The sequence below is a fragment of the Pseudozyma hubeiensis genome, assembly GCF_000403515.1.
Source record: "Pseudozyma hubeiensis SY62 DNA, scaffold: PHS47, whole genome shotgun sequence".
Classification (NCBI taxonomy): domain Eukaryota; kingdom Fungi; phylum Basidiomycota; class Ustilaginomycetes; order Ustilaginales; family Ustilaginaceae; genus Pseudozyma; species Pseudozyma hubeiensis.
Genome location: NW_012133829.1, coordinates 79,701 through 101,142, shown reverse-complemented (window position 1 = coordinate 101,142; position 21,442 = coordinate 79,701). Strand labels below are relative to the sequence as shown.

General features: G+C 56.3%; 9 protein-coding genes across 9 annotated transcripts; 5 read left to right on the top strand and 4 right to left on the bottom strand.

Moving 5' to 3' along the window:
- Positions 1-194: 194 nt before the first annotated feature.
- On the top strand, positions 195-903 carry PHSY_005030 (potential mitochondrial protein Fmp21; the record flags this gene model as incomplete). Its single annotated transcript, XM_012335641.1, has 2 exons — positions 195-294; positions 716-903. 2 exons carry the CDS (start codon positions 195-197, stop codon positions 901-903), a joined length of 288 nt encoding a protein of 95 aa, XP_012191031.1.
- Positions 904-1,179: 276 nt separating this feature from the next.
- Positions 1,180-3,051, bottom strand: PHSY_005029 (potential serine/threonine-protein kinase Hsl1; the record flags this gene model as incomplete). The annotated part of the gene is made up of 1 exon (XM_012335640.1): positions 1,180-3,051. The coding sequence occupies one exon, from the start codon at positions 3,049-3,051 to the stop codon at positions 1,180-1,182; it is 1,872 nt and encodes a 623-aa protein (XP_012191030.1).
- A 1,157-nt stretch (positions 3,052-4,208) lies between these two features.
- PHSY_005028 (hypothetical protein) lies at positions 4,209-8,090 on the top strand (the record flags this gene model as incomplete). Its single annotated transcript, XM_012335639.1, has 1 exon — positions 4,209-8,090. One exon carries the CDS (start codon positions 4,209-4,211, stop codon positions 8,088-8,090), a length of 3,882 nt encoding a protein of 1,293 aa, XP_012191029.1.
- A 1,215-nt stretch (positions 8,091-9,305) lies between these two features.
- PHSY_005027 (probable PP2A regulatory subunit B) lies at positions 9,306-11,473 on the bottom strand (the record flags this gene model as incomplete). The annotated part of the gene is made up of 4 exons (XM_012335638.1): positions 9,306-9,339; positions 9,420-9,547; positions 9,678-11,170; positions 11,263-11,473. The coding sequence occupies 4 exons, from the start codon at positions 11,471-11,473 to the stop codon at positions 9,306-9,308; spliced, it is 1,866 nt and encodes a 621-aa protein (XP_012191028.1).
- A 940-nt stretch (positions 11,474-12,413) lies between these two features.
- On the top strand, positions 12,414-13,758 carry PHSY_005026 (hypothetical protein; the record flags this gene model as incomplete). The annotated part of the gene is made up of 2 exons (XM_012335637.1): positions 12,414-12,482; positions 13,552-13,758. The coding sequence occupies 2 exons, from the start codon at positions 12,414-12,416 to the stop codon at positions 13,756-13,758; spliced, it is 276 nt and encodes a 91-aa protein (XP_012191027.1).
- Positions 13,759-14,269: 511 nt separating this feature from the next.
- PHSY_005025 (hypothetical protein) lies at positions 14,270-14,691 on the bottom strand (the record flags this gene model as incomplete). The annotated part of the gene is made up of 2 exons (XM_012335636.1): positions 14,270-14,539; positions 14,629-14,691. 2 exons carry the CDS (start codon positions 14,689-14,691, stop codon positions 14,270-14,272), a joined length of 333 nt encoding a protein of 110 aa, XP_012191026.1.
- Positions 14,692-16,332: 1,641 nt separating this feature from the next.
- Positions 16,333-18,180, top strand: PHSY_005024 (hypothetical protein; the record flags this gene model as incomplete). The annotated part of the gene is made up of 2 exons (XM_012335635.1): positions 16,333-16,655; positions 16,932-18,180. The coding sequence occupies 2 exons, from the start codon at positions 16,333-16,335 to the stop codon at positions 18,178-18,180; spliced, it is 1,572 nt and encodes a 523-aa protein (XP_012191025.1).
- A 289-nt stretch (positions 18,181-18,469) lies between these two features.
- PHSY_005023 (sucrose transporter) lies at positions 18,470-20,824 on the bottom strand (the record flags this gene model as incomplete). The annotated part of the gene is made up of 1 exon (XM_012335634.1): positions 18,470-20,824. One exon carries the CDS (start codon positions 20,822-20,824, stop codon positions 18,470-18,472), a length of 2,355 nt encoding a protein of 784 aa, XP_012191024.1.
- Positions 20,825-20,875: 51 nt separating this feature from the next.
- PHSY_005022 (ATP-dependent DNA helicase recQ) lies at positions 20,876-21,289 on the top strand (the record flags this gene model as incomplete). The annotated part of the gene is made up of 1 exon (XM_012335633.1): positions 20,876-21,289. One exon carries the CDS (start codon positions 20,876-20,878, stop codon positions 21,287-21,289), a length of 414 nt encoding a protein of 137 aa, XP_012191023.1.
- Positions 21,290-21,442: the final 153 nt, after the last annotated feature.

Below are 21,442 nucleotides of genomic sequence, written 5' to 3'. Positions count from 1 at the left end.
AAACAACAGGTTCAGGCTATGAACTTGTCCCATTCTATCTATATATCCCGCTTCCATTAGCGATCCGGTCCTGGCTCTCTTGTCTTGTTGTTTCCCGTTTCACCTCCATCTGTATTTAGGGTTTTACATGCGAAATTGACTGATGTCTCGATATAAGTAGCTCCGTTGCGCTTTGCTCTGTGTAGACGTTTGGTATGAATCTGCTCAACTGCGCCGAGTGTCCGCCCGAAGCTGTCCGAGCCGCTCGTCAGGAGTCGAGTCTGGACGCGAATTTTCCCGCTAAAAGCAGATCACGTAAGCAGCTCTAACAGGTCGGGACTTTTTATGAGCTTGCCACCTCCACACCTCTCACCCGAGACCCTGAGTCAGGTATAACCCTGCAACGCTCCTCATCCTCCTCTCATATCCTCTTACCACCATACCCTACCATTCTCGTCTAGCACCGACATGCTGTCATTCGCAAAAGTCACCGCAGTACCTAGCCTCAGGCGTACGGTAACCACCTCATCACGTCGAGCACTATCCACCACACCCACCACACTTTCGGGCGGGTTCAATCGACCAGGACCACCGCCTTTGCCACCACAGGAACAGAAAGAGTTTGAACAGCTGGTAAAGCAAAAGCAAAGTTAGTTGCCACACAATCTCCTCGCATCCGTTGACCTTTTCACTAACGTTGACCGAACTCATCTTGACTCCGCTTGTCTTTCACCAGATGCATCACCGTTCCTTTCAAGTTCGGATCCTGAAAAGGGCGAGATGCACCCAGACGCCCGACGCAAACCCAAAGCAGAATTTGAGGGCGAAGCAAACCCCAACACGGGCGAAATTGGTGGCCCCAAAAACGACCCCCTGAAGTACGAAAAGGAGTGGACCTACGGTGGAAGAGCTACCGACTTCTAAACGACTTACCGTTTGTCGGACGGTGCAAGACACCTGCCATTTGCTCTCAAGATAGATGTACACTATACCTCGGAATCAAGGCCTTGGAACGAGGCGTGAAGGCGATGACGATGAACTCTGTTTTGACTAAATGTATAAAAGTACAAGATGCGTTTGATAGGCTTCGAGTCCGGATCAGCTTATGTTTGGGGAGTGGTTAGGATGTGGCCGCCGCTTGTGCGCGGTCGAATATCCTGTGTCTTGGGGGTCGAATGCAAGCCGAATCTTTTCCTGCTGCTAGTGCTGCTGTGTCGCTGCAGGGTCACCAGTGCTACTGCTGCCAAACGAACCAGCCATCTCGAGGAACGCAGCAACGTCAAAGCCGTCTGCGTGCGAACCGGAAGCATCTCCCGCCGGTTCTATCGCCGATGCGAACGTCGAGGGAGCAACATCGTCATTGCCTCTGCTGCTGCCGACCGGAGGATGCGAGGGCGAACCCGACAGAGCAGGTGTGAGCTCGAGCGTCTGGCTGAAACCCGCCAACTCGCCGGTCGAGATGCCGAGCACCTTGGCGAGCTCCTCGTCGCTGAACCCGACAGCTCGGTCAGGAGTCATTGCGGCATCAGTGGCGATGGAAGGCGTCGCTGTCGCACTGACAGACGTTGCTTCCGACGGACTTGCGCCGAGCGAAGTCGAACCCATCCCATACAACGGCTGGCGTGCGACGATCTGCTCTCCGCCCTCGTCGTCGCTCGATTCGCCCTCTTCCAGTCGACGTCGCTCCTCCTCTTCCGCGGCAATCTCGCGCTCGAGCTGCGCAAAGGTCTGTGCCAACCGACGCTCCTCCCTCTCGCTCTCGCGGAGGCCCCTCTCCCTTGCCTTGAGATCTTTCTTGGCTTTGCGGGTGGCTTCCCTAGCCTGTCGTGTTGCTTCGCGCTCTCTCTGAAGCAGAGCCGTGCGTTTGGCGATGCGATCACGTAGCACCGTGATGCGTTCGTCGACCGTCTTTTGCGCGTGCTCGAAAAAGCTTGCATCGACGCGCATCTGAAGCATCTCGGCTTGGATGGCTTCGCGACCTTTGGTGACGTCGACCATCTTTTTCTTGATCTCGTCGCGGATGGCATCGCTGGGTCCAGCGAGAGGATCGGCGAGACCTGTTGAAGACGATGTGATTGCTTCTGCGGCTGCGATGCCGCGGTTTGTGCCTGCGTTCGGTGTTGTCAGAGCGACCGTTGATCCCTCATCCTCCGCTGCTACAGTTGCGACAGGAATACTGGAGGATCCGTCGTGGTCCAGATCTGGATCTGTTCTCGCAGCTTCCTGAATCGGGACAGCGTCATGGGTGTCAATCCGTATCGAATTGTCTGTGGTGGCCTGCTTCTGCAGAGCGACAAAGAGGTCGGCAAAAAGGCGGAGATTGTTCTGGATGAAGCTCTGCGCGTTGTCGGAGGAAGAGCCCTGTGGAATGAGACGACCTAGGTCGGGGACAGAGAGGAGCGAGCCAGCGGTCGAAGCAGCAGAGCGGGCAGCCACGACCTCGGCTGCCTTCTGCCTGGCAGCAGCCGCAGCGACACCGGCAGGGCTGAGTTTGCGCTTGCTCTTCGGCGGTGCGTTTGGATCGGGAAGTGGATGCTTTCGTGGTCTGCCCCTCTTCCGTGCGTACGGCTGCGGTGTTGCGCCCGGTGTAGCTAGCGTCGAAGCGGGTGTGGATGCGGCGGAAGAGGGAGCGTGCGCGGGGGTTGGAGTCGAGATGGTTGCCGGGACTGCTATCGAAGCTGAGAAAGCGGCTCCGGTGGTAGATGCGCTGTCTGAGCGAGGTCCACCGGCGGCATATGCGGCAGGCAATGGGGACGCCCTTGTTGTGGCAGCAAGTTGACTCGGAGCTTCCATCACTGTAGCCTTCGCTGAAGTTCCGTCAAGAGTGGGTGAATCGATGTAATGGATCTTGCGCACCTCCTCTTCGGCGCGAATGACCAACTTGTTGTTGTTGCTGCCGCCATCTGTGCCAGACTGAGCGGGCACGGTCATGTCCGAAGGTGTAGGATGAGCCGAATCATTGTCGGAATCGCCCGACATGTAGAATGAGTGCTGCAGATCAGGAGTCAATGGGCCGTCTTGGTGCAGTTGCGAAGTACCGCTCCGCACCAATGCAACAAGCGGTGCCTCCATCCGCCCTTCGCGAGGTGCTCGTCCAGCTTGGCGGAGTTCCGTCCCTCGCTGACGATTCGTCTTCCGTTCTTCGGACGAAGGGCGCTCCCTTGAGTGTCGTCTGCGATCAAGACTCCATGTGATGCCGCGCCGTCCCGTATTGACTCGTCTCAATGAACTAGAAGCGGAATTGTAAGGAGGAAAGAAGAGTCTGCTGAAAGAACGAGGGCAAGGCTCTCGACAGGGTCCGAGCCAACCTCGACTTTTTTCTTCTCCTTTTGGATGCAGAGTCTCTGGAAATTTTGAGGCCTCCAGACGCACTTTCCCACAGACTCGTTAAAGCGTCACGTGAGCTGCTCCGCCAGGCCTCCACACGGTTATACAGGAAATTTGGGCAGCAGCGCGTGGTGTTAATATTTAAGATAATGCCTTGAGGAGATTGCTGGCTGCTGAGCGCCTTTTGTGAGTGGGGGACTTTTTGGAAGAAATTCAAAGTGCGCAAACGCGGAACGCGTCTGGTGTCAGTCTCGGTGGCTGAAAGACCGCAATTAACACTTTTCCCTTTTCTCGAAAGATAATTTTTCGAGGCAGCACGCTGCGGTTGGCTGCACCCTTCTCCCTCGCATGCGCAGCGGTGTGGGTGCAAGACTGAGCAGATTCATGATGAAAGCGGCTTGTCTGGTTTTCACTTCCATCACATACGTTGGGCAGATCCACCGAAGCAGAATCACGCTATACTTCGCGCAGGCGTCCGCTGAGGCTTCGTTAGGACCACCACAATCATTACCACTGTTTCGCGGCATTCTTTTCAGCACACTCGCCCCGCATATTCGGTCACAACCTGGCCTTGCTTATCCTCGTCGATTCGACTCAGCGATTAGACCCTCGCTCGAGTGTATCACCCGCTCTTGCTTCTTTGCCACCATCTGCACGCGCTCTGATCACAATAAACAGTGCGAGCCATCCGCACGAAACACGCTACGACCCATCGCAACCCAACACGCACTTATCGACTTCCTCACTACGCCACCACCATCTCGGCCTGCTTTCCACCCTCACGTCTCGGACAGATCCATCTGAAGTGCTGTTGCCGCAAAAACCCGCCGTCTGCCAGCTGTGAGCTCGCTTAAGCTCGCAGCAAGCTTGTGACCCTGCGTCCGCACAGCTAACAGACAAGCATGCCGCCACCGACCAGTAAGCCGGGCTACCCCTATCGCGTGCGGGAGGCAGACGATCGCAGATCTGAAACGATCTATCTGGACGAAGAGGAGAACGCGTTATTCGCAGATGTCAAAGGCGATACCACAGATGATCGACCATCGCCGAAAAGGTCAATCATCGATGGCCAGGACTCGCACGCCGCCCAAAAGAGGCGCAGACCAGAACAAGCCAACGCCGTCACCTCCAACGCCAATGGCGCTCTGTCGTCCGCATTGCGGCAGCCGCTTCCAGGGTCGAGCGGCTCGATATCACGCCCGCAAGTTCCGTTACGCTCGTCTCAGGCAGCGTCTTCGCAAGACGACTCCTCATACGGCAAGTATAGTACGGAGGAGCTTCAAATCGACTATTTTGCGAAAATGAAGATGCTGCAGGGTAGAGCAGCGCAGGTTCAGCCGCAGCAGCTTGAATGGCAAGGCATCGACGCTTGGAAGCAGTTCTACGACCTTTGGGAACGCGCAGTTGAAATGTTGGAAAAGTTGAAGCCTGTCGCGTTAGCTCTCGAAGCGAGAGAAGCCGGCATCATGCCGCCCAGCCAGTCTCAGGCCTCAGCATCCGCCTCCAACCATGCCAGAGCCATCCCCTCGACAAGAGCGTCGCCAACAAGACAGACCGCTGGTGAGCCTTCACACGACCTGGCAGCCCGCACGACTTCCAGTTCCTTTCAGGTCGTGGGCGACAACCTCGTTGCAGCCTCAACGAAGCCAACCGCACGTCCTCCAACAACGCCTTGCGAGCAAGTTCCAACATCAACCCGCATTGACGCCATGTCTCCTCCACATATGGCTCAGAATGCGAGTCACTTTCTGCACCCTGGTGGCGCCTTCGCGACGAATGATGATGACCGGAGCTGGCCTTCGGACTTGGGCGACAGCTCACCGCCCCATCCTGAACTTGACCACGCGGCGTCTCTGGCCGAGAGCGTCGTCGTCGTCGTCGACGATCGTGAACCGATCGCACCACACGATGCTTTCGTGGGCAGGACCAGTCAAGTTGCTCCTCATGCGCAGATATTCGAGCTCAGCGACGAGGAGGGAGACGATGACCTGGATGACGTCGAACATCTACCGGTCGAGGAGAAGTTCAAGCTTTGCGGCCCATCCATGCAGAAGCCCCTTTCCAAAGATCAGGAGCGCATGCTACCCAAATACCCATGGAGCCGCAACGTCAGCTACTCGCTCAGGAAGTTCTTCGGCTTAACGCGCTTCCGACCGAACCAGCTCGAAGCAATCAACGGCGCGCTCCGCGGACGTGATGTCTTTGTGCTCATGCCGACCGGAGGCGGCAAGTCGTTGTGCTACCAGCTACCCGCCGTCATCGACACGGAAAGAGCCACCGGTGTCACCATCGTGATTTCGCCTCTCCTCTCCCTCATCGAGGATCAGGTGTCGGATCTTGTTGACAAGAACCTGCCCGCCGTTAAGCTCACCGGTGACATGCCCCTCAGCGACCGCCGAATTGCCTTTGACACAGCTAGGGATACCAAGGGGCTCCTGAGGCTGCTCTACGTGACCCCGGAATTCATTCGCCAATCCGACAAAGCGATGGAGCTTCTGGACCATCTCCATTCGCAAAAGCGATTGGCCCGCTTTGTGGTCGACGAAGCGCATTGCGTAAGTCAGTGGGGTCACGACTTTCGACCGCACTACACCGAGCTCGGCGTCCTGCGAGACAAGTATCCGCAGGTGCCCATCATGGCGCTCACCGCCACCGCCAACGCTCGCGTCATCAAGGACGTCAAGTCTTGTCTCAAGATGCGCAACGTTCTGCAGCTCTCGTCGAGCTTCAACCGCCCCAATCTCGAATACCAAGTGCGTAAGAAGCCGAAGAGCAAGCTGATCGACGAGATCTCAAGCTTCATCCTTACCTCGCACAGGGATGAGTGCGGCATCGTCTACTGCTTCAGTCGCGAGACCTGCGAGAATGTCGCCGCGGATCTGCTAAAGCAAGGCATCTCGGCGCACCACTACCACGCCAGGCTACACAAGGACGACCGTTCAATCGTCCAGCAGAAGTGGAAGAATGGCGAGTACAAAGTGATCGTGGCCACCATCGCCTTTGGCATGGGCATAGATAAGCCGGACGTCCGGTTCGTCATCCACCATTCGCTGCCGAAATCGCTCGAAGGCTATTATCAGGAGACGGGTCGCGCCGGACGCGATGGGCTCGACTCGGTCTGCATCCTGTACTACTCCTGGGCCGATGTCCGTAAGATGGAGAACATGATGGCCAGCGAGGAGAAATCTCAAGAAGCCATCGATCGCAGTATCGACTCTCTGAAAGAGATGCAACGATTCTGCGAGAACGAGATCGAATGCAGGCGAGTGCAGGTATTGCGATACTTTGGCGAGGTTGACTTCACTCCGGCTCAATGTCGTAGCACGTGCGACAACTGCTGCCGCCAATCTGGCTCTATCAGCGTCGAAGACGTCTCGCAGCTTGCCATCAAGGCGGTCAAGCTCGTCAAGGCCATCGAGATTGGCGAAGGCAGATGGACGCTTCCGCACTGCGTCGACGTCTTCTACGGCAGTCGTACCAAGAAGATCCGCGATGCAGGTCACGACAAGCTCGAGATGCACGGTGCCGGCTCGGAGCTGACGAAACCCGACATCCACAGACTGTTCGAGCATCTCTGCTCTGACCGAGTCTTCAAAATGAAAGACGTGATGAACAAAGCTGGCTTCAATACTGCGTACCTGATGATCGGTCCTGCAGCCAACGACGTGTTGAATGGGCAGCGAGCCGTCACCATGCAATTCGTTGCAAAGTCGTCGACGGCAGCGTCGTCGTCAACCAATGCGCGCGCACCGAACGCTCGCAAGCAGCCGAGGCAAGCCAGAGACGCCGATTTTGCCGAATACGACGAAGACGCGCACGACATCTCGCACGTCAGCTTGAGTCCGCAGGAGGCTCGAGGCAATCGACGTGCAGAAACACGGCGAGAACAGGCAGCGCCACCCCACCATGGCGGCATACAGGACGATCAGTTCATTCCAGACGAGTTCTTTGAGGAGGATTTCGATCTCGACGCCGACACGGATGACGACGCTCCTCTGAGTGCAGCGAATGGGCGAGCGAGCAGCGGCTACAGAAGCGATGATGGCTTCGAGATCGATCCTCGCTCCACCGACGCCAATCAAGGGTGCTACCGGGAGCTTAGGAGGCTCAACGCCAAGCTGGCACGGCAGGAGAAGCAATCACGAGGCTGGCTGATCCCCGACGAAAAGCTGCAAGAGATCTCCGTCATTGCGCCGTCGAGTGCTGCGGCCTTGAGGAACGGTTCAGGAGGAGGCGACTACGACGTCTGGCTGAAGAAGTACGGGTTGCGCTACGTCGAGGTTTGCCAGAAGTACCTGAGGCAGCAACAGGCTGAGTTCCAGCCGGATCACATTGCAGCGACGAGAGGGCCAGGGTGGAGGGGTTTTGTAGAGAACGGCTCTAGCTCACGTCTGGACGCAGCGCAAGTCCCGTCGCCTGCAACATCGGAGCGCGCACAATCGAGACAGGAACGCACAGCAGCTCCTCGAAAGAGCGCGGTCATCGCGGCGGCGAATCTGGGTCAATACACGTACGAGGAGCCGCAACAAACACGGTCGCCCGCGAGCGCACGGGGCCGTGCTTCACCGGCGTCGTCCAGGACAGCTGGAGGCACTGGTCGGGTTGGACGTGTGTCGCCCAAAGGCAATGGAGCGGCGACGACGGCAGCAGCAGCAACAGCGTCCGTGTCGAAGAGGATCACGTTGGATCGCGGATTCCTTCGGGAGACCAATGCAGCGCCGGCGATCAGGGCGATGCCATTGGCGCCGGCGTCGAGGGTAGCGAACAAGTCAAGGCCCGGGTGAAGGGTTGGGTGTTGGAGATAAATGCCTAACCCTAACCCTATGGTGTGGATTCTTTGGTTGGGATGGAATCGCTGCATTGGGCGGTCGCGGTGAATGTCGTCGAGTGGTCTATCTTATTGTCTGGTTGAGGGTTCTAACACAGTCTATATTCACGCACATGCAATTCGCACTGTTCTTCACGCGCACGCTTCGAGACGGAGGTGTGACGGATGATGGTTCAAGGAGGAGTTGCGAGGGGTGTTCGCGGGTGAGAGGGCAAGCAGCGATCTTCTATGAGTGGCGAGTGATCAGTGGGAGACCTGGTTCCAAGCGTCGCTCAACCAATTTTGAGGCCAAAAGATTCTGCTAAATGGGCTTGTTTGGGGACAGTCTCCCTTGTGGACGCCGCATTCGCAGCCGTATTCTGTAGCTGAGAGGGTTCCGACTGCTTTACACGTTCTAACGTTTTTGGCAAAACAGACTAGATCAGGTTTCAATTCCTCCGGGGGAAAGTGGAAAGGATGGAGCGAAAACTTACCCGTAGAAGTCACCACGGTTGGAATCGCCAGAACCACACTTTTCGGGGTAACCGTTTTGCTCTACGGCGCAGGTGATTCGACCACCAGCCCAAGCGGGTCCTACACCATTGGCGGTAGATTGACAATTCTTCGAATAGTTACATTCGTCACCCACGCGTTGGGTTTTGCCTTGAACAGGGTTGAGAAGAAGAACAACGATGAGTAGATTGAAGAGGATCGAGATGGCGGGCATGGTCATTTTGCGATTCATGTGTTTTTCACGACTTGAAGATGGTTGAGATGCGTGATGATGTGCTGCTTGGTCGAGATGGTAGAAGCGAAAGAAGGAAAGGTCTCCGAGTCAAGATGTTCTGGCCGCGACAACGCCAGCTCATCCTCCGCCGTCGGTCGAAATGAACTCCCCACACCCGTCAGCTCGCCCACTTCATCTCACCCCTACCCACAATGTCTCACAACCATCATCAAACCTCGTCGAATCATTGAAGGGAAAATACTTTGAATGCCAAAAAAAAACACCACATCGTTGAAGAAGATAAAAGTAGAGAAACGTAGAGCAAGGGACCGGAAAAGGTCGAAAAGTATGAACGGCGATGACTGTGACGGAGCGGCACGCCTCGCGTACACTGTCGGTACCAGTGCGATCGCAGGTGGGACAACGCCGAACAACCCCACATGACATCTAGTCTGACCCTGCAGTCTACGCATCACTCGATGGCTGTCGAAGATCCACTCTGTAGAACCAAAAAAGCTCAGCTCGTCAGTCACATGCATCCCCACCTTTCCTTCCCATCGAATCACCGCCAAAACTCACCCATCCAAGCTCTTGTGCCCGGCAAGCTCTGCCAGCACCGTCGGATCCATCGGTATTACGCTCTTGCGTCGCACATGCGGTGACTCTTGCTTGTTGACCTGCTGTCGAGCGGTTTCCGGGAACTCTTTCTGTTCAGGATGGGAGGCACAAAATTCAACGTCAGACTCTGAAACTTTCTTTGCGGCTCGGACGCTGGAGCAGATGCGAACATTGAAATTGCTGTGCTGTGGATGCTGTCAAGGGAAAAGATCAACGTACCATATCGTCCACGCTGTCCTCACCCGCAGGATCGGCTTGTTGCGCTTGCGCGGTCTCTTGTGCAACGCGGTTGGCTTCCACATCGTCAAAATCCGTCGTCGAGACTTCGCCGTTGATGCCTTGGCCCATCTGCTCAAACAAGCTATCGGCGCCAGCCGTCAAGTCAGCAGCCGAGTCGAACGCGTCGAGGTCGTACGGGTTGACGCTGCCCGCTGGCGCTGCCTGCTCCTCTTTGAGCGAAGCGGGCATCTCGACGCCGATCGCTTTGCTGTTCTTGATAGCAGTGTCGCGAAGCTTCTTCCACGCCTCTTCCCTGTCGACGAGCTTCTGCTTCTCCATCTGGCGCTGCTGTTTGTACTCGTTGGTGCACATCTCGAAAAGCGCCGGGTTGATCTCCATAAAGAGCTTGAGCGCGTTGTAGACGAGGCCGTGGATGGTACGATTCCAATGCGCCTTGGAGTTCTGGTAGAGCGATGAAAACACGATGGGCAGGATGACTTGCACATTGTCGCCAATGAGATTGACGATGTACTCGTTGTTCCAAAAGTAGAGCGCGCGCTCGGCCACCTGGAAGTGCTGGCTGTTGATGCACCGTTGGAGCTGCTGGAAGAGGGGCACCTCGATCTTGACAAACTCGGACGGCTCGATGACGTCCAAGATCTCCTCGACCTCGTTGAGGAACATGACCTCCTTGGGCGAGTTGACCTTGGGCCAGTACCGCAACAGTCCGAGCAGTACCTCTTCGGTCAACGAGCTGTCCTTTTCCAAGAACTGCACGACGCAATAGGCGAGCTGCGGGTGATAGAGCGCCAGGCTCTTGACCTTATGCAGCGGGATGAGCACACGCGTCAAGAATGTCTTGTGTTCCTCCTTGAGCGGCAGTGCAAAGCCGTTGATGATGGATCCAAGTATCTCGAGCAGCTCTGCGATGCCATTGTGGCGCTCGGTCTCGTAGATGAACTGGAAAAAGACGTTGTTGATGGATCGTCGGATGAAGGCTCGCAGGTTGAGGAACTTGCCGTAGATGCGATGCAATGTTGTCTTCAGGAAATCGCGCTCGCGGGGATCCTCGCTGTCGAAGAGTTCGAGCAATTGCAACACAAAGTGGTGGTCGATGAACTTCTTGGCAATGTTGGTGTTGAAGTCCGGGCTCTCGACGAAGCGGAGGAAGAACTCGTAGACGATCTGGAGATGCGGCCAGGCGAGCTCGAGCACCGGTTCGTCCTCCTCCGGGTCGAAAGCATCGCCGACGGGATTGACCTGCGGCGGGATGGAGCGGAAGAGGTTGGCAGAGAACATGGCGACGACTTCGGGATAGATCTCATCGTTGATGACTTTGCGGTTAGTGGTGATGTAGTCGAGCATCTCGTGTAGTGTGGCGGCCTTGATCTGCTTGCCCTCGAGCTCTTGACTGGCGTCGTTGAAATCAAAGACGAGCGAGCACTGGCGCAGCTTACGGACAAAGAGCTCGGGTCGATCGGCAGGTACTACCTCTAACGATGGGCGAAGGAAACGCAGAGGAAGGGTGGTCAGTCGTCGAAGGTCTTTACTGGGAGTCACTAGAATGATGCCGACGTATACGTACCGTTGAACTGAGGTAGCTTCTCAAGCTCTACCTTCTCTGTGACGTGGAACCGCGAACTCCTCTGCTTGCGTGGTGGTGTCTTGGAGGTGATGGGGATGGTGTCTTTTGGACCCGCGTTGGAGGGACTCTGACGCAAGCGATTAAGCGCACCTGCCTTGGGAGGTGTGGCGAGCTCGGAAGGTGCGATGCCGGTGCTGCTGAGCGAGGCCATGGCGGCGCCAGGCGGAGGTGGCGAACCTGGGGAGCCTGTGTGGTGGAAAGGGGTGATGGAAGAAGAAGGCTGGGAGGCAGTGGCTACCGAATGGGGTATGGGATCGACAGGCATCTCTGAAGATACGACAACAACGGGAGGAGCAGGCGGCGTCTTGTCAGCCAGATGATTCACGCCGGCAGGGATCAGTCGTGTTTGGGGCGTACCTTGGCCAGCAGGGTAGCTTGGGGTGTTGTAAGGTGCATGTGAAGGTGCGGCAGAGGCTGCGGAGCTGTTGAGCGAATTGGAAGAGCTGGATGCGGAGCTGGGTCCGTTCTTGCTTGATTTGAGGGAGCCCTGGTAGGCGGGACTCGAAGGAACAGAGCCGCCCTTGGGTGGGGGTGCTGGGACAGTTCCTCCGCCCGCTGAACCGCTTCGGTTGCCGTTGGTGTCAGTGGTTTTTGAACGCGAAAGGTTCTGTGAGTGTCGAGCATGTAGAGTGTGTATCCGTGGTGGTGAAGGGCGCAAGATAGGGTTGGATTTGGGATCAGGCAAAAGGGTCAGTGGTCTTGTTCGGTGTGAGATTAGCACGGCTACGGATCGGAACCGCCTGCGCTGGTCGCAAAGGGCTGAGATGGTGGACTACATACCATGGCTTTCTTGAGGCCCTTCATGATGACGTGTGTATGATGGTGATACGGAGACGGGAGAGGCCGAGGCTGGAGAGAGGGAGGGAACGGGACGATCCGACGATACGGGTGCTGTAGTGTAGCCAGCTAACTAGCTTAGCGGTGAAACAGACGCAGTTGTAGAACGATGGCAGCGCGTTACCGAAGTGGCGGCGCGAAGCGGACGTGTTGGTCGATTTACAATGCGCGAAAGGGAGTGAACCGTGCTGCCTGCTTCAGTCAGGGTGCTGCTGTGGCGAGAATCACGGATGTTATGCAGGCGACGGCGGGAGATGCGCCGATGGTGCTGTCGGAATGGAAGCGTGCGCGAGACGTGTTTGGGTCGCGTCCAGTGGCTACAGGTATGAGGATGCGTATGGGCGGCACCAGTGCGGATCGGCTTGAATCGCCTGTGAGCGGCCGAAACAACTCGCGGTGGGACTCGTGTGGTCGAGCTGCAATCGGTCTGGCGTGGGAACCAAGTAAGCGATCGTTGCTTGGCGTGCTGGCGCAATGTGAGACCGATCGGATGCAGGCCAAGCGAAGGTGGCGAGCGAAGAGAAGGCGGGATCGTTCAGCTCAGGGTGGAGAGCAACGAACGAAGGGTGGTGTTGGTGGTGGTGGTTGTGACAATGACGATGAAGGTCAAGATGATCCTGACGATCTCGATAGCGGTGGATCGAGCGAAGCGCGACATGAGCCAAACCAACAGCGGCGCAACTTGCGAAAAGCACACTTGGCCAGCTGCCACTCCCTCTGCCCGAAGCGCAATCGCAAAGAGCCACACACAGACTTGACAACTTCGCGACTCAAGACCTGAAACCCAAACTCGCTCAAACACACACACTCGAGACCCTCACTCAGACACGCACACCTGCCAACACCACCAGCAAGCAGTACGCAGTAACAGCGCCTGTCGATGCTTCATTTGTCTTTTGGGTTTCCGAGCACGATGCAGCAGATAGGCACTTGGTCGGTCACTCACTCACTCAATCACTCACTCACTCACCCACTTGCACGCAAGCCGGACCGTCGCCATTTTTCGAGTCGCAGCACACCTGCTGAGCGAGGCACGCGATCAGAGAAGGTGACCTGACCCAAATTTGGCCGCAAAGCACGGGCAGAACCTTCTCTTGCTTCTTGCCCAGTTTTGGACACAACAGCAACGCCAAAGAGGTCGCGCGCAGCCTGTTATTCGACGGGCTTGATCAGCGCGTTGGTCGGTGCGGTGCATCTTGGGAGCGCAAAAGCAGAGAATCAATTCAAAAATAGCAGGCGAGCCTCATTTCAAATTGCGGTTGTCACCAACCTGGGAAATTCAATTCTTTCCCGCCTCCTCGTTTCTACAACTCGTGCACATGGCCGTTGCGCGTGTTGCTGCCGGCGCGCTTCACCGCGACTGCTCTACTTTGCCTTTGCTGCGTGTCACAGGCTGTCCGACAAGATAGGAAGAACCGACGACGCTGCTGTCAAGAGACGTATCCAATTGCCGCTCAGGCATGCGTAGCGCCCCCTGAACGCTTCACCGCACACCGTCGACAGACGTGGATACGTCAACTTTTACATCCAACACTCCTAGATACGCTTCGCATGATCGTGTCACGAGCCTTTTCGTGTCGTGACTTTGGACGCTGCTGATCAGCTTTGCGTTGAGCTCGTCCATCGTCTTGCGTTTCCTGCACCAGGGTCCTTGCCAGCCGGAGAGGCGGCTGCACAAGCGCAAAGACCAAGGGTGAGCGATATGAAGCGAGAAGAACAGCGGGTTGAAAGATCTGCGCGCTTCGCAACGACCAGCCCAGCGGCAGTGAAAAACATGATGGAAGACAGAGTCATCAAGGCATATGGACGCAAACCATCCTCGACATATCGAGGTGACAGGCGGATTCCGCTGGTGCAGACGCATGCGCACAAGAAGCATGCTATACGGAATCGGTTGTTGAAAGATCATGTTGAGTTTTGTGCAACAAAGCTACAGTCTGACGAAGACACAACGAAGGGAGAGCCCTTCATACAGGGGCGCCTGTGCGTTGCGTCTTGCCTTTGGTATAGACAAGATAAGGTGTAGTGTCTTGCTCTTCGCCCCCTCCCGCTCTTTCCTACCACCCTCGCTCGCGCTTCCTTTTTCTCCATACGCTCCTTTTTCCGGGTTCTACTCGGTATCGGCAATCAGAGCGAGGATCATCCTGTACAGGTAGTAGAAGAAGCTGACCAGATAGAAGCCCAACTTGATGAAGCAGACCTTCTTATGTTGGCTCAGCGTCCGGAAGATTTCGGTGGCGTCCAAGGTGTGATTCTTGTTCATGACCTTGTTGACGTTGAACGCCACGAGCGGAGCGTTGAGAAGGAACGCTATCCATTGACCGCTTAGCAGGAAGAAGAGCGTGAGCACTGCGTGCGCCGCCATCTCGGGAAGAATGAACTGTTTTCGGAAGAAGAAAGGGAAAGAAGAAGAGGGTCAGAGAGGATAAGGTCAAGGGAGAGAGACAGAGAGATATGGGCGGAACGTACCTGGTTGAGCTTGTTGCAGAGGTCGATAGGGTTGATGTAGTCGCATTCGAGATCGGAGAACATGATGATCTGTTGTGAAGCAGCAGAGCGAGGCCGTGCGTTGATGCAGAAATCGAGTTGCAGAGGCGATGTATCGCATGGCGATCGGACCAAGGCAGAGCAGAGTCAGCTGAAGGAGTTCTTCCGATGAACGATGAGACAGGGGGCGCAGGCTACGTACGAAGAAGACCATAGTGAACAGGAGGACCGCCGAAAGCAGGACCGAGAGGAGGAAGAGCCAACCTGTAGATCGAGAGCAGAATTAGTGACGCATGAACGTTCAGCGATGAGGCGTTGTCGGGTCGAATGTAGCGTGAGGGACGTCGATGAGGTGTCCAGGAAGTCCACAGCGGTAGCATCGTGAAGGTTTGGCGAAGAAAGCGAGGTGAGTAGATCGATCGTCAGTACAATTCCTTCGTATCATGTCTGTCCAGCACTACGAGCAGGGCATGAACGCACCTTCTCCCGACATCTTGAGTATAGCCAACGAGAGGGATCCAAGTTAAAGCGAGAGGGGGGTTCGATGTGCTAGTGATAAGAAGATCTTGATCCGAATGCAAGCAGCGAGCGTGTTGCTAGGATGTGCGTGAGTAGCCCCGATAAGGCAAGGAGATCGAGTGTCAGAGGAATCAGCGCCGTTGCGTGTGAGGATGGATAGGTGATCAAAGTCTGCGATGAGGTTTCGAGATGGTGTCGAGTCGTATGGATCGATCGGTGGTTCCAAGGTTGCGCTTCCGTGCACACTCGAATGTGGAGATTCTACGCATTTTCAACTGCCTTTCGCCCAACCGCCGCCTTACGCGTGAGAGAGCTGCCCTATCAAGAGATTTAGCCCGTGCCTGAAATTCTTCTCTGCGGAAATTGCATCCTGTGATTGGATGTACTGCCGCCCTGCTTTATTCTGGGACCGGATCTTGTTCTCATTCATCACTTGAATCACAAACCCACACATATGTAGACAGTCAGCTTCGGAACACAATCATATTGCGAGAATGCTGACGATCTTCATGCTGCATGCCTCTTCGAGCAAAATGGTCTAAGGGACGGAGGGCCACATGGTGCTGGTCGTAGAAGTAGCATCTACCGAAACTCGCCGCTGAGTTCCATCGTGATCGATTTCCAGCTGAGTCTGACGGTATGTCAGATCGCTTGTTCCTTCGTCATCCGATCGAAAAAAGCGTTGTCCGCAGCTTTCTTTTTGGCCTTTTCACTTTTTTCGATTTTGTGTGGATTTTTGAGCAGTGTCGTCTGCAAGAGCCGCCAGAAAACTTGTTTCTTCTTGCAAGTCGTTCTTGCTTCTCTTCCTCATCGATCCCTTCATCAATATACCCGTTCTGAGACTCGCTTTGGTTTCAGAACACTCGATCACATACTCACATTCCAAATCGTACGTACGCATATCATCGCTTCCTTTGCCTCCCTGCTCGACTGCCTGCCTGCCTCTCTCTTCCCTCCACAATATGATGACAAAAACTAGATGACGAGTCTTAGAGTCCCTAATTAACGGGAGGCACGTTGACCGCTTCGGTGCGAGACGCCTGGGGGATTTCTATGCTTATAACCCTAGGCTACCTACTCCTGATATTCCGCTCTCTCGAAAGCCCCTCTTGCTCTAGCAAATGGACAAGTCAACTGACCAAGATGCGTCTCGCTTTGCACAAACAGATGCCACGGCCACCCTCGGACGACGGCTACGATTCCGACTCTGGCTCCGAATTTGACGCCTCCGATGTCCAGCTCGGCCTTGCAGACGGCCCGCTCGAAGCTGACGACGAGGTCAACCCGCTCGTCTCGCGCATCGGTGGTCGTGCCGCATGGCTTCCCATGAAGGCAAGCCCCACCGACAAGGTCGCAGAATGCAACTCGTGCAAGCAGCAGATGCAGCTCCTCGTGCAGATCTTTGCGCCCCTTGTCGAATCCCCCTACGACCGATGCCTCTTGGTTTGGGGCTGCGCTAGACCAGCCTGTCAGCGAAACGACGTCTCTTCGTAAGTGTTCAACTTCTCCCAAACATCTCCTCAGTCCTTGTGGTGGTCGACGTTTTGCGCTAGGAGGGCATAGGATTAGTATCAATTTCTTCACTTGACGCCCCGTGGGCTCTGAAAAGATTCCAACTTTGACAAACGAGCTTTTTAACAATGATGCCCTCCAAGAAGTCATCACGTCGATATACACCACGATGCTCCCGAGATGGCTGCTCTCCTCGGCATGTTCTCCGTATCATAGATGCTGACTTTGGCTTCCTTTGATCGGCATCCGAACAGACTGCGCGTAATCCGTACGCTCAAATTTAACCGTCGATGGGCTGCCAAGCTCGAAAAACAGAAAGAAAAGCGCCTTGCTCGTGAACAGGCCAAGAAGGAGCGAGAGGCAGCAGCCGCCAAGGCAAAGCAGGAGCAGGAAGAGCGCGCCAAGGTCAACCCGTTCTCGGCTCCTGCTGGCGGTGCCAATGCTGGCTTGGGAGGCATGCTCTTCGGTGGCAGTTCCGATAATCCATTTGCCGCCCCTGCTGCTGCTCCTTCCGTCGCTCAACCGACCACGGAAGGCGACAGCGAGCGACAAGCTTCCGATGACGACGACTACGACGATGACTCTGAATCGGAACAAGAATCCGAAAGCGAGAGGCTGGCCGAAGAGCTTGCCCTCAAATCTGACCTCGCTGCCTCCACACCCACCGCTGAGTCGGCATGGGTCGAATCCAGCACCCGATACCCACCGCTGTACCTAAACACCGTCCCCGAACCGTCCTCCTCTTCCCTCTCCAAGAAGCTCTCCAAGCAGGAAGCAGCCATGCTCAAGTCGGCCTCTGCATCCGGTGCGCTCAACTCCACCGACGCCTCTGACGATGCCGATCTGAAAGGCTTCGCCAAGGAAGGCTACGAAAAGATGCTCCTCGACGGAATCGACGACACTTTCGAACGCTTCCTCAAACGCGTTTCTGTGGAACCTCGTCAGGCTGTTCGATACGAATTCGGTGGTCAACCCATCGCATTTCACGCAAAGGGAAAGATCTACGATCTGCTCTGGCCCAAGGAGCGTTCAGCAAAACCTGGTCAAGGTGTGACCGTCACCAAGAGTCAATTCAGCGCCGGAGCTGGTGCTTCCGGTGAGCGCAGTTTCAGCTCACGTGCTGTCCCCCCTTGCGAACAGTGTGGAGGTGAAAGGGTGTTCGAAGCGCAACTCATGCCCAACCTGATCAACCTTCTCCGTGCCGAGCAGATCCAATCTGCCGACGGATCGCTCGCACCTGATACGCTTCACACCTCCTCCGCCTCGGATGGTGACGAGGAGACCAAACGAAAAGCAGCCATCGAACAGGCGCTCGGTCGAAGACTACCTTCTGAAGGAGGTTCGAAGCAGAAGAATGGTTCTGAAGAGGTCAAGTTTGATGCGAGGACGGGGTTGGTTTGGAGTACGGCGTTTGTGTTCGTTTGCAAGAACGATTGCTGTCGGGATGACGACGAGTGCTGGCAGGAAGAGGTGGTTTTGGCACAGTTCGAGGATGAACAGTGAACAGCCCTCATCCACCGCCAATCTTTTCGTTTAGAGTTCGTCTTCTCTCGTCACTCGCATCAAATATGTTCGCACTCTTCGGTTTTAGTCGCATTCGTCCCTCCCTCTGTTTCTGTATCGCTACCCGCAACACTTGCATTCATATCTGTATTTGTACACATTTCATTCAATGCATCTTCGGCTCACACGTTCTTCGTCCGCTCGTGAGACAGCTTAGCAACACAGACTTAGACTTCGCACGACTTCCTTCATCGCTGACTTGTTCTTGCATCGATTAGAGTTGGTTACATCAATCCTCGTGATCTTCCTCCACCCCCTCGCGATACCCTCCTCTCTGCATCTCCGCTCGACCATACCGCCTCGACCTTTCACTCAACGTCAGAGGCACATACCTCGTCAGCAGCGCCGCGATCAACGCCATACTACCTCCAAACCTCATCACCCAAATCGTCCCCTCTGCCGGATTCCTCACCTCCCCCTCCCCTGCCAGACCCTTCACCCCGGACCCTAACACCAGATGCACCCCATTGTGGGACGAATGTACGCCGCTGAAGATCAACGAGGCGATGATGGCCACCACAAACTGCGGCGCTACAATGGCCAGATTGTGGATGCCCAAGATCGTGCCTGCTCCACCCGTCGGTTGCGCTTCGGGCGTGTGCGAGGAGTAGGAACTCTGTCGTCTACCAGCTCCGGGTGCGGTGCCGAGCGATTCCAGATCTTCCGAGCTACCCGAAAGCGTATGAGGCAAGGGAGCACAATTGACCAGCGACGCTCTGATCCTCTCCCTCGCACCTTGCTCTCCCAATCCGCTCACCCTCCTCGGCTCCACCTCGTCGACATACTTGAATCCGCCCCCAGCTCTCGGGCTGCCGTCCCTCTCCTGCCCTCCATTTTGACCCATCAAACTCTCCCTCCTCTGCTTCCTCCCCCACCCCTCTTCCTGCGCCCTCTCCCTTATCCTCGCAGGACTCCAATGATCCCCTTCAAACTCGAACGGCGACTCTCCGTCCTCTGCTTCCCTCACAAACTCGCCCACCATCGCAAACGGTGCCCATGCAGCGATGCTCCACGGCACACCCACGAGCGCGATGACGACCGTCGCCTGACCAACCGTAGACGCCCACGCTGTACCGATGAGCATGAGCGAGGCAAATGCGATCGATGCCAAAGTCCAGAATGTTCGCAGGGTGAGGCCCTGGGTGAGACCTCGGGCGATGCGTTTGGTGCGGGAGAGGGTTTCGAGGTGTTCTGGGTCGTGCGGAATCGCTTCGTGTTCGACGGGAATATTGAGCTGCAGCGGCGGCGTCGATGTATCTTCCCCCTCGTCGGCTCTGGAGGGAGCTTCTGACCGCGATGCGGACCCGCCTCGTTTCTCTCCCGCCAAAGCAAGGTACGGCAGCAACGCGGCAGCGACGAGCGACACGATCGCAAACATCAGCATGGCGAACGATCCACGCTCCGCATCCCTATCCGAGGACCCTCCATGTCCGCCTTCGCCCTCCTCCGCATAAAGCGCTCCCATCAAGAAATCATCCTCATGGGACCGCCTCTTCCCCAGATTCCTCTCGTACTGCGCAATCTGCACCACATACGTCGTACTGTAAAACAGGAACGGGAACCAACCCATAAAAGCAAACAGCTGCACCATACACACCCTCCTCACCGACCTGGGCAGCCTTCGGATCGCATGCCAGACATTCTCCACCGTCGTCTTTGCCGTGCTCCACGCCGAGCTGCACATCGACTGCCTCTGCGTCGAATGCGAGAACCCGTGATCCGCGGGCGACTCTGAGATGCCGAGAACGGTGACGCTGACGCACGATGCCATCGCTAGCAGCGAGATGACCGCGAACCTGCGGAACTGGCCTCCACCAAGCCATCGAAGTCCTTTCCAGCTGGCGAGGTCGACCCACCCGCACAGGTATCCGACGACGTTTCCGGCGTGCGTCATCCTACCCTGCCACGCATTGGCGATGGTCTGCTGCTCCGAAGGTGCCGTGTCGAGGATGAGAGCTCGCGAAGAGGCTTGCAAGCCGTTGAGGGCGAAATCGAGGATCCAAAAAGCGACGACCGAGATGATCTGCGTGGTGGAGTGAACGAGCTCGTGACGGTGGGGATCCCAATCGGCAAGTCCGCCGCCAAACAGGTCGACGAGAGCGGTCGAGATGGGGACGGAGTAGGCGAGGGTGATAGTGGAGATGGTGAGCAGCGAAGCCGAGACGATCATGTACTTGCGCCGACGGAAGGACGAGGTCGAGTGGTCCGAGAGCGAGCCAACGACAGGCTGTGCGATAAGGCCACTGAGGGGACCGGCCAGCCAGACCAGGCTGGTGCTTTCTTCGCTGAGACCGAGCGAGAGCAGGTATGGCGTTCCGTAGGCGAGTTCAAGCGTCCACGCGACCTGAGCGCCTGCGAGGCTGATCGTGAGGACGACGAGGCCTAGCCGACTGAGCTTCGGTTCGCGGATGGCGAAATCGTCCGAAGGAATCACATCCGAATCATCGCCGAGTTGAATGGGTTGGCGTCTGTAGAGGCTCAAAAAACCGCGCGATGAGATCCAGTCGGCGACTCCGTCAAAAGCATAAGAGACACGCTGCTTGAGGCTCGGCGGAGCGTTTGCGCGAGCTTCGGCCGCCTCCATCGCCTGACGCAACCGCACCTTGCGAGCGTCCTCCGATTCGGTGCGCCAGAGATGGAAGCCGTTCCGTCTGCGCTGATCCTCTGGAGAAGCGCCCCGAAGCGTAGAGCTCGGTTGCTGCGGATGCAGAGCAGGATTGTGGGGCGATTTGAGCAGATCGTCGAGACTGGCGGGAGCTTCGGGCGTTTGAATGCGTACGTTGCTGGTGCCCGGCGTGGGGTGCAAGATGGATTGGGAGCTGCGGCTCGGCTCTGCCGATGGCTGCGACGAAGAGTTCGACGGCATCGCGCTCGCTGCTTGGTGTTGGCGAGAGATATTCCTTACGGATTGGATAAGGTTACGATGAGATCATTTGCAGTGTATGAGACGAAGGTTAAGATCAATCGATCGCGGAAGAGAATCGTGAATCGTCTGTTGGCTGAAGTCGTCTCAGACCAGCTGGACAGCAAAGCAAGGTGCAGCCGATGATCCGACTTCGATGAATGAGACTGATGACAGTGGGAGCGAAGCGTATTGCTTCTATGTACTCGTGACTGTAAGCCGCGGTGATTTGGTGGAAGAGCCCAGCAGCTCGGCTGCTCCGACGAGGAAGGGTCTTTTCACATCGGCTGATCCGCATCT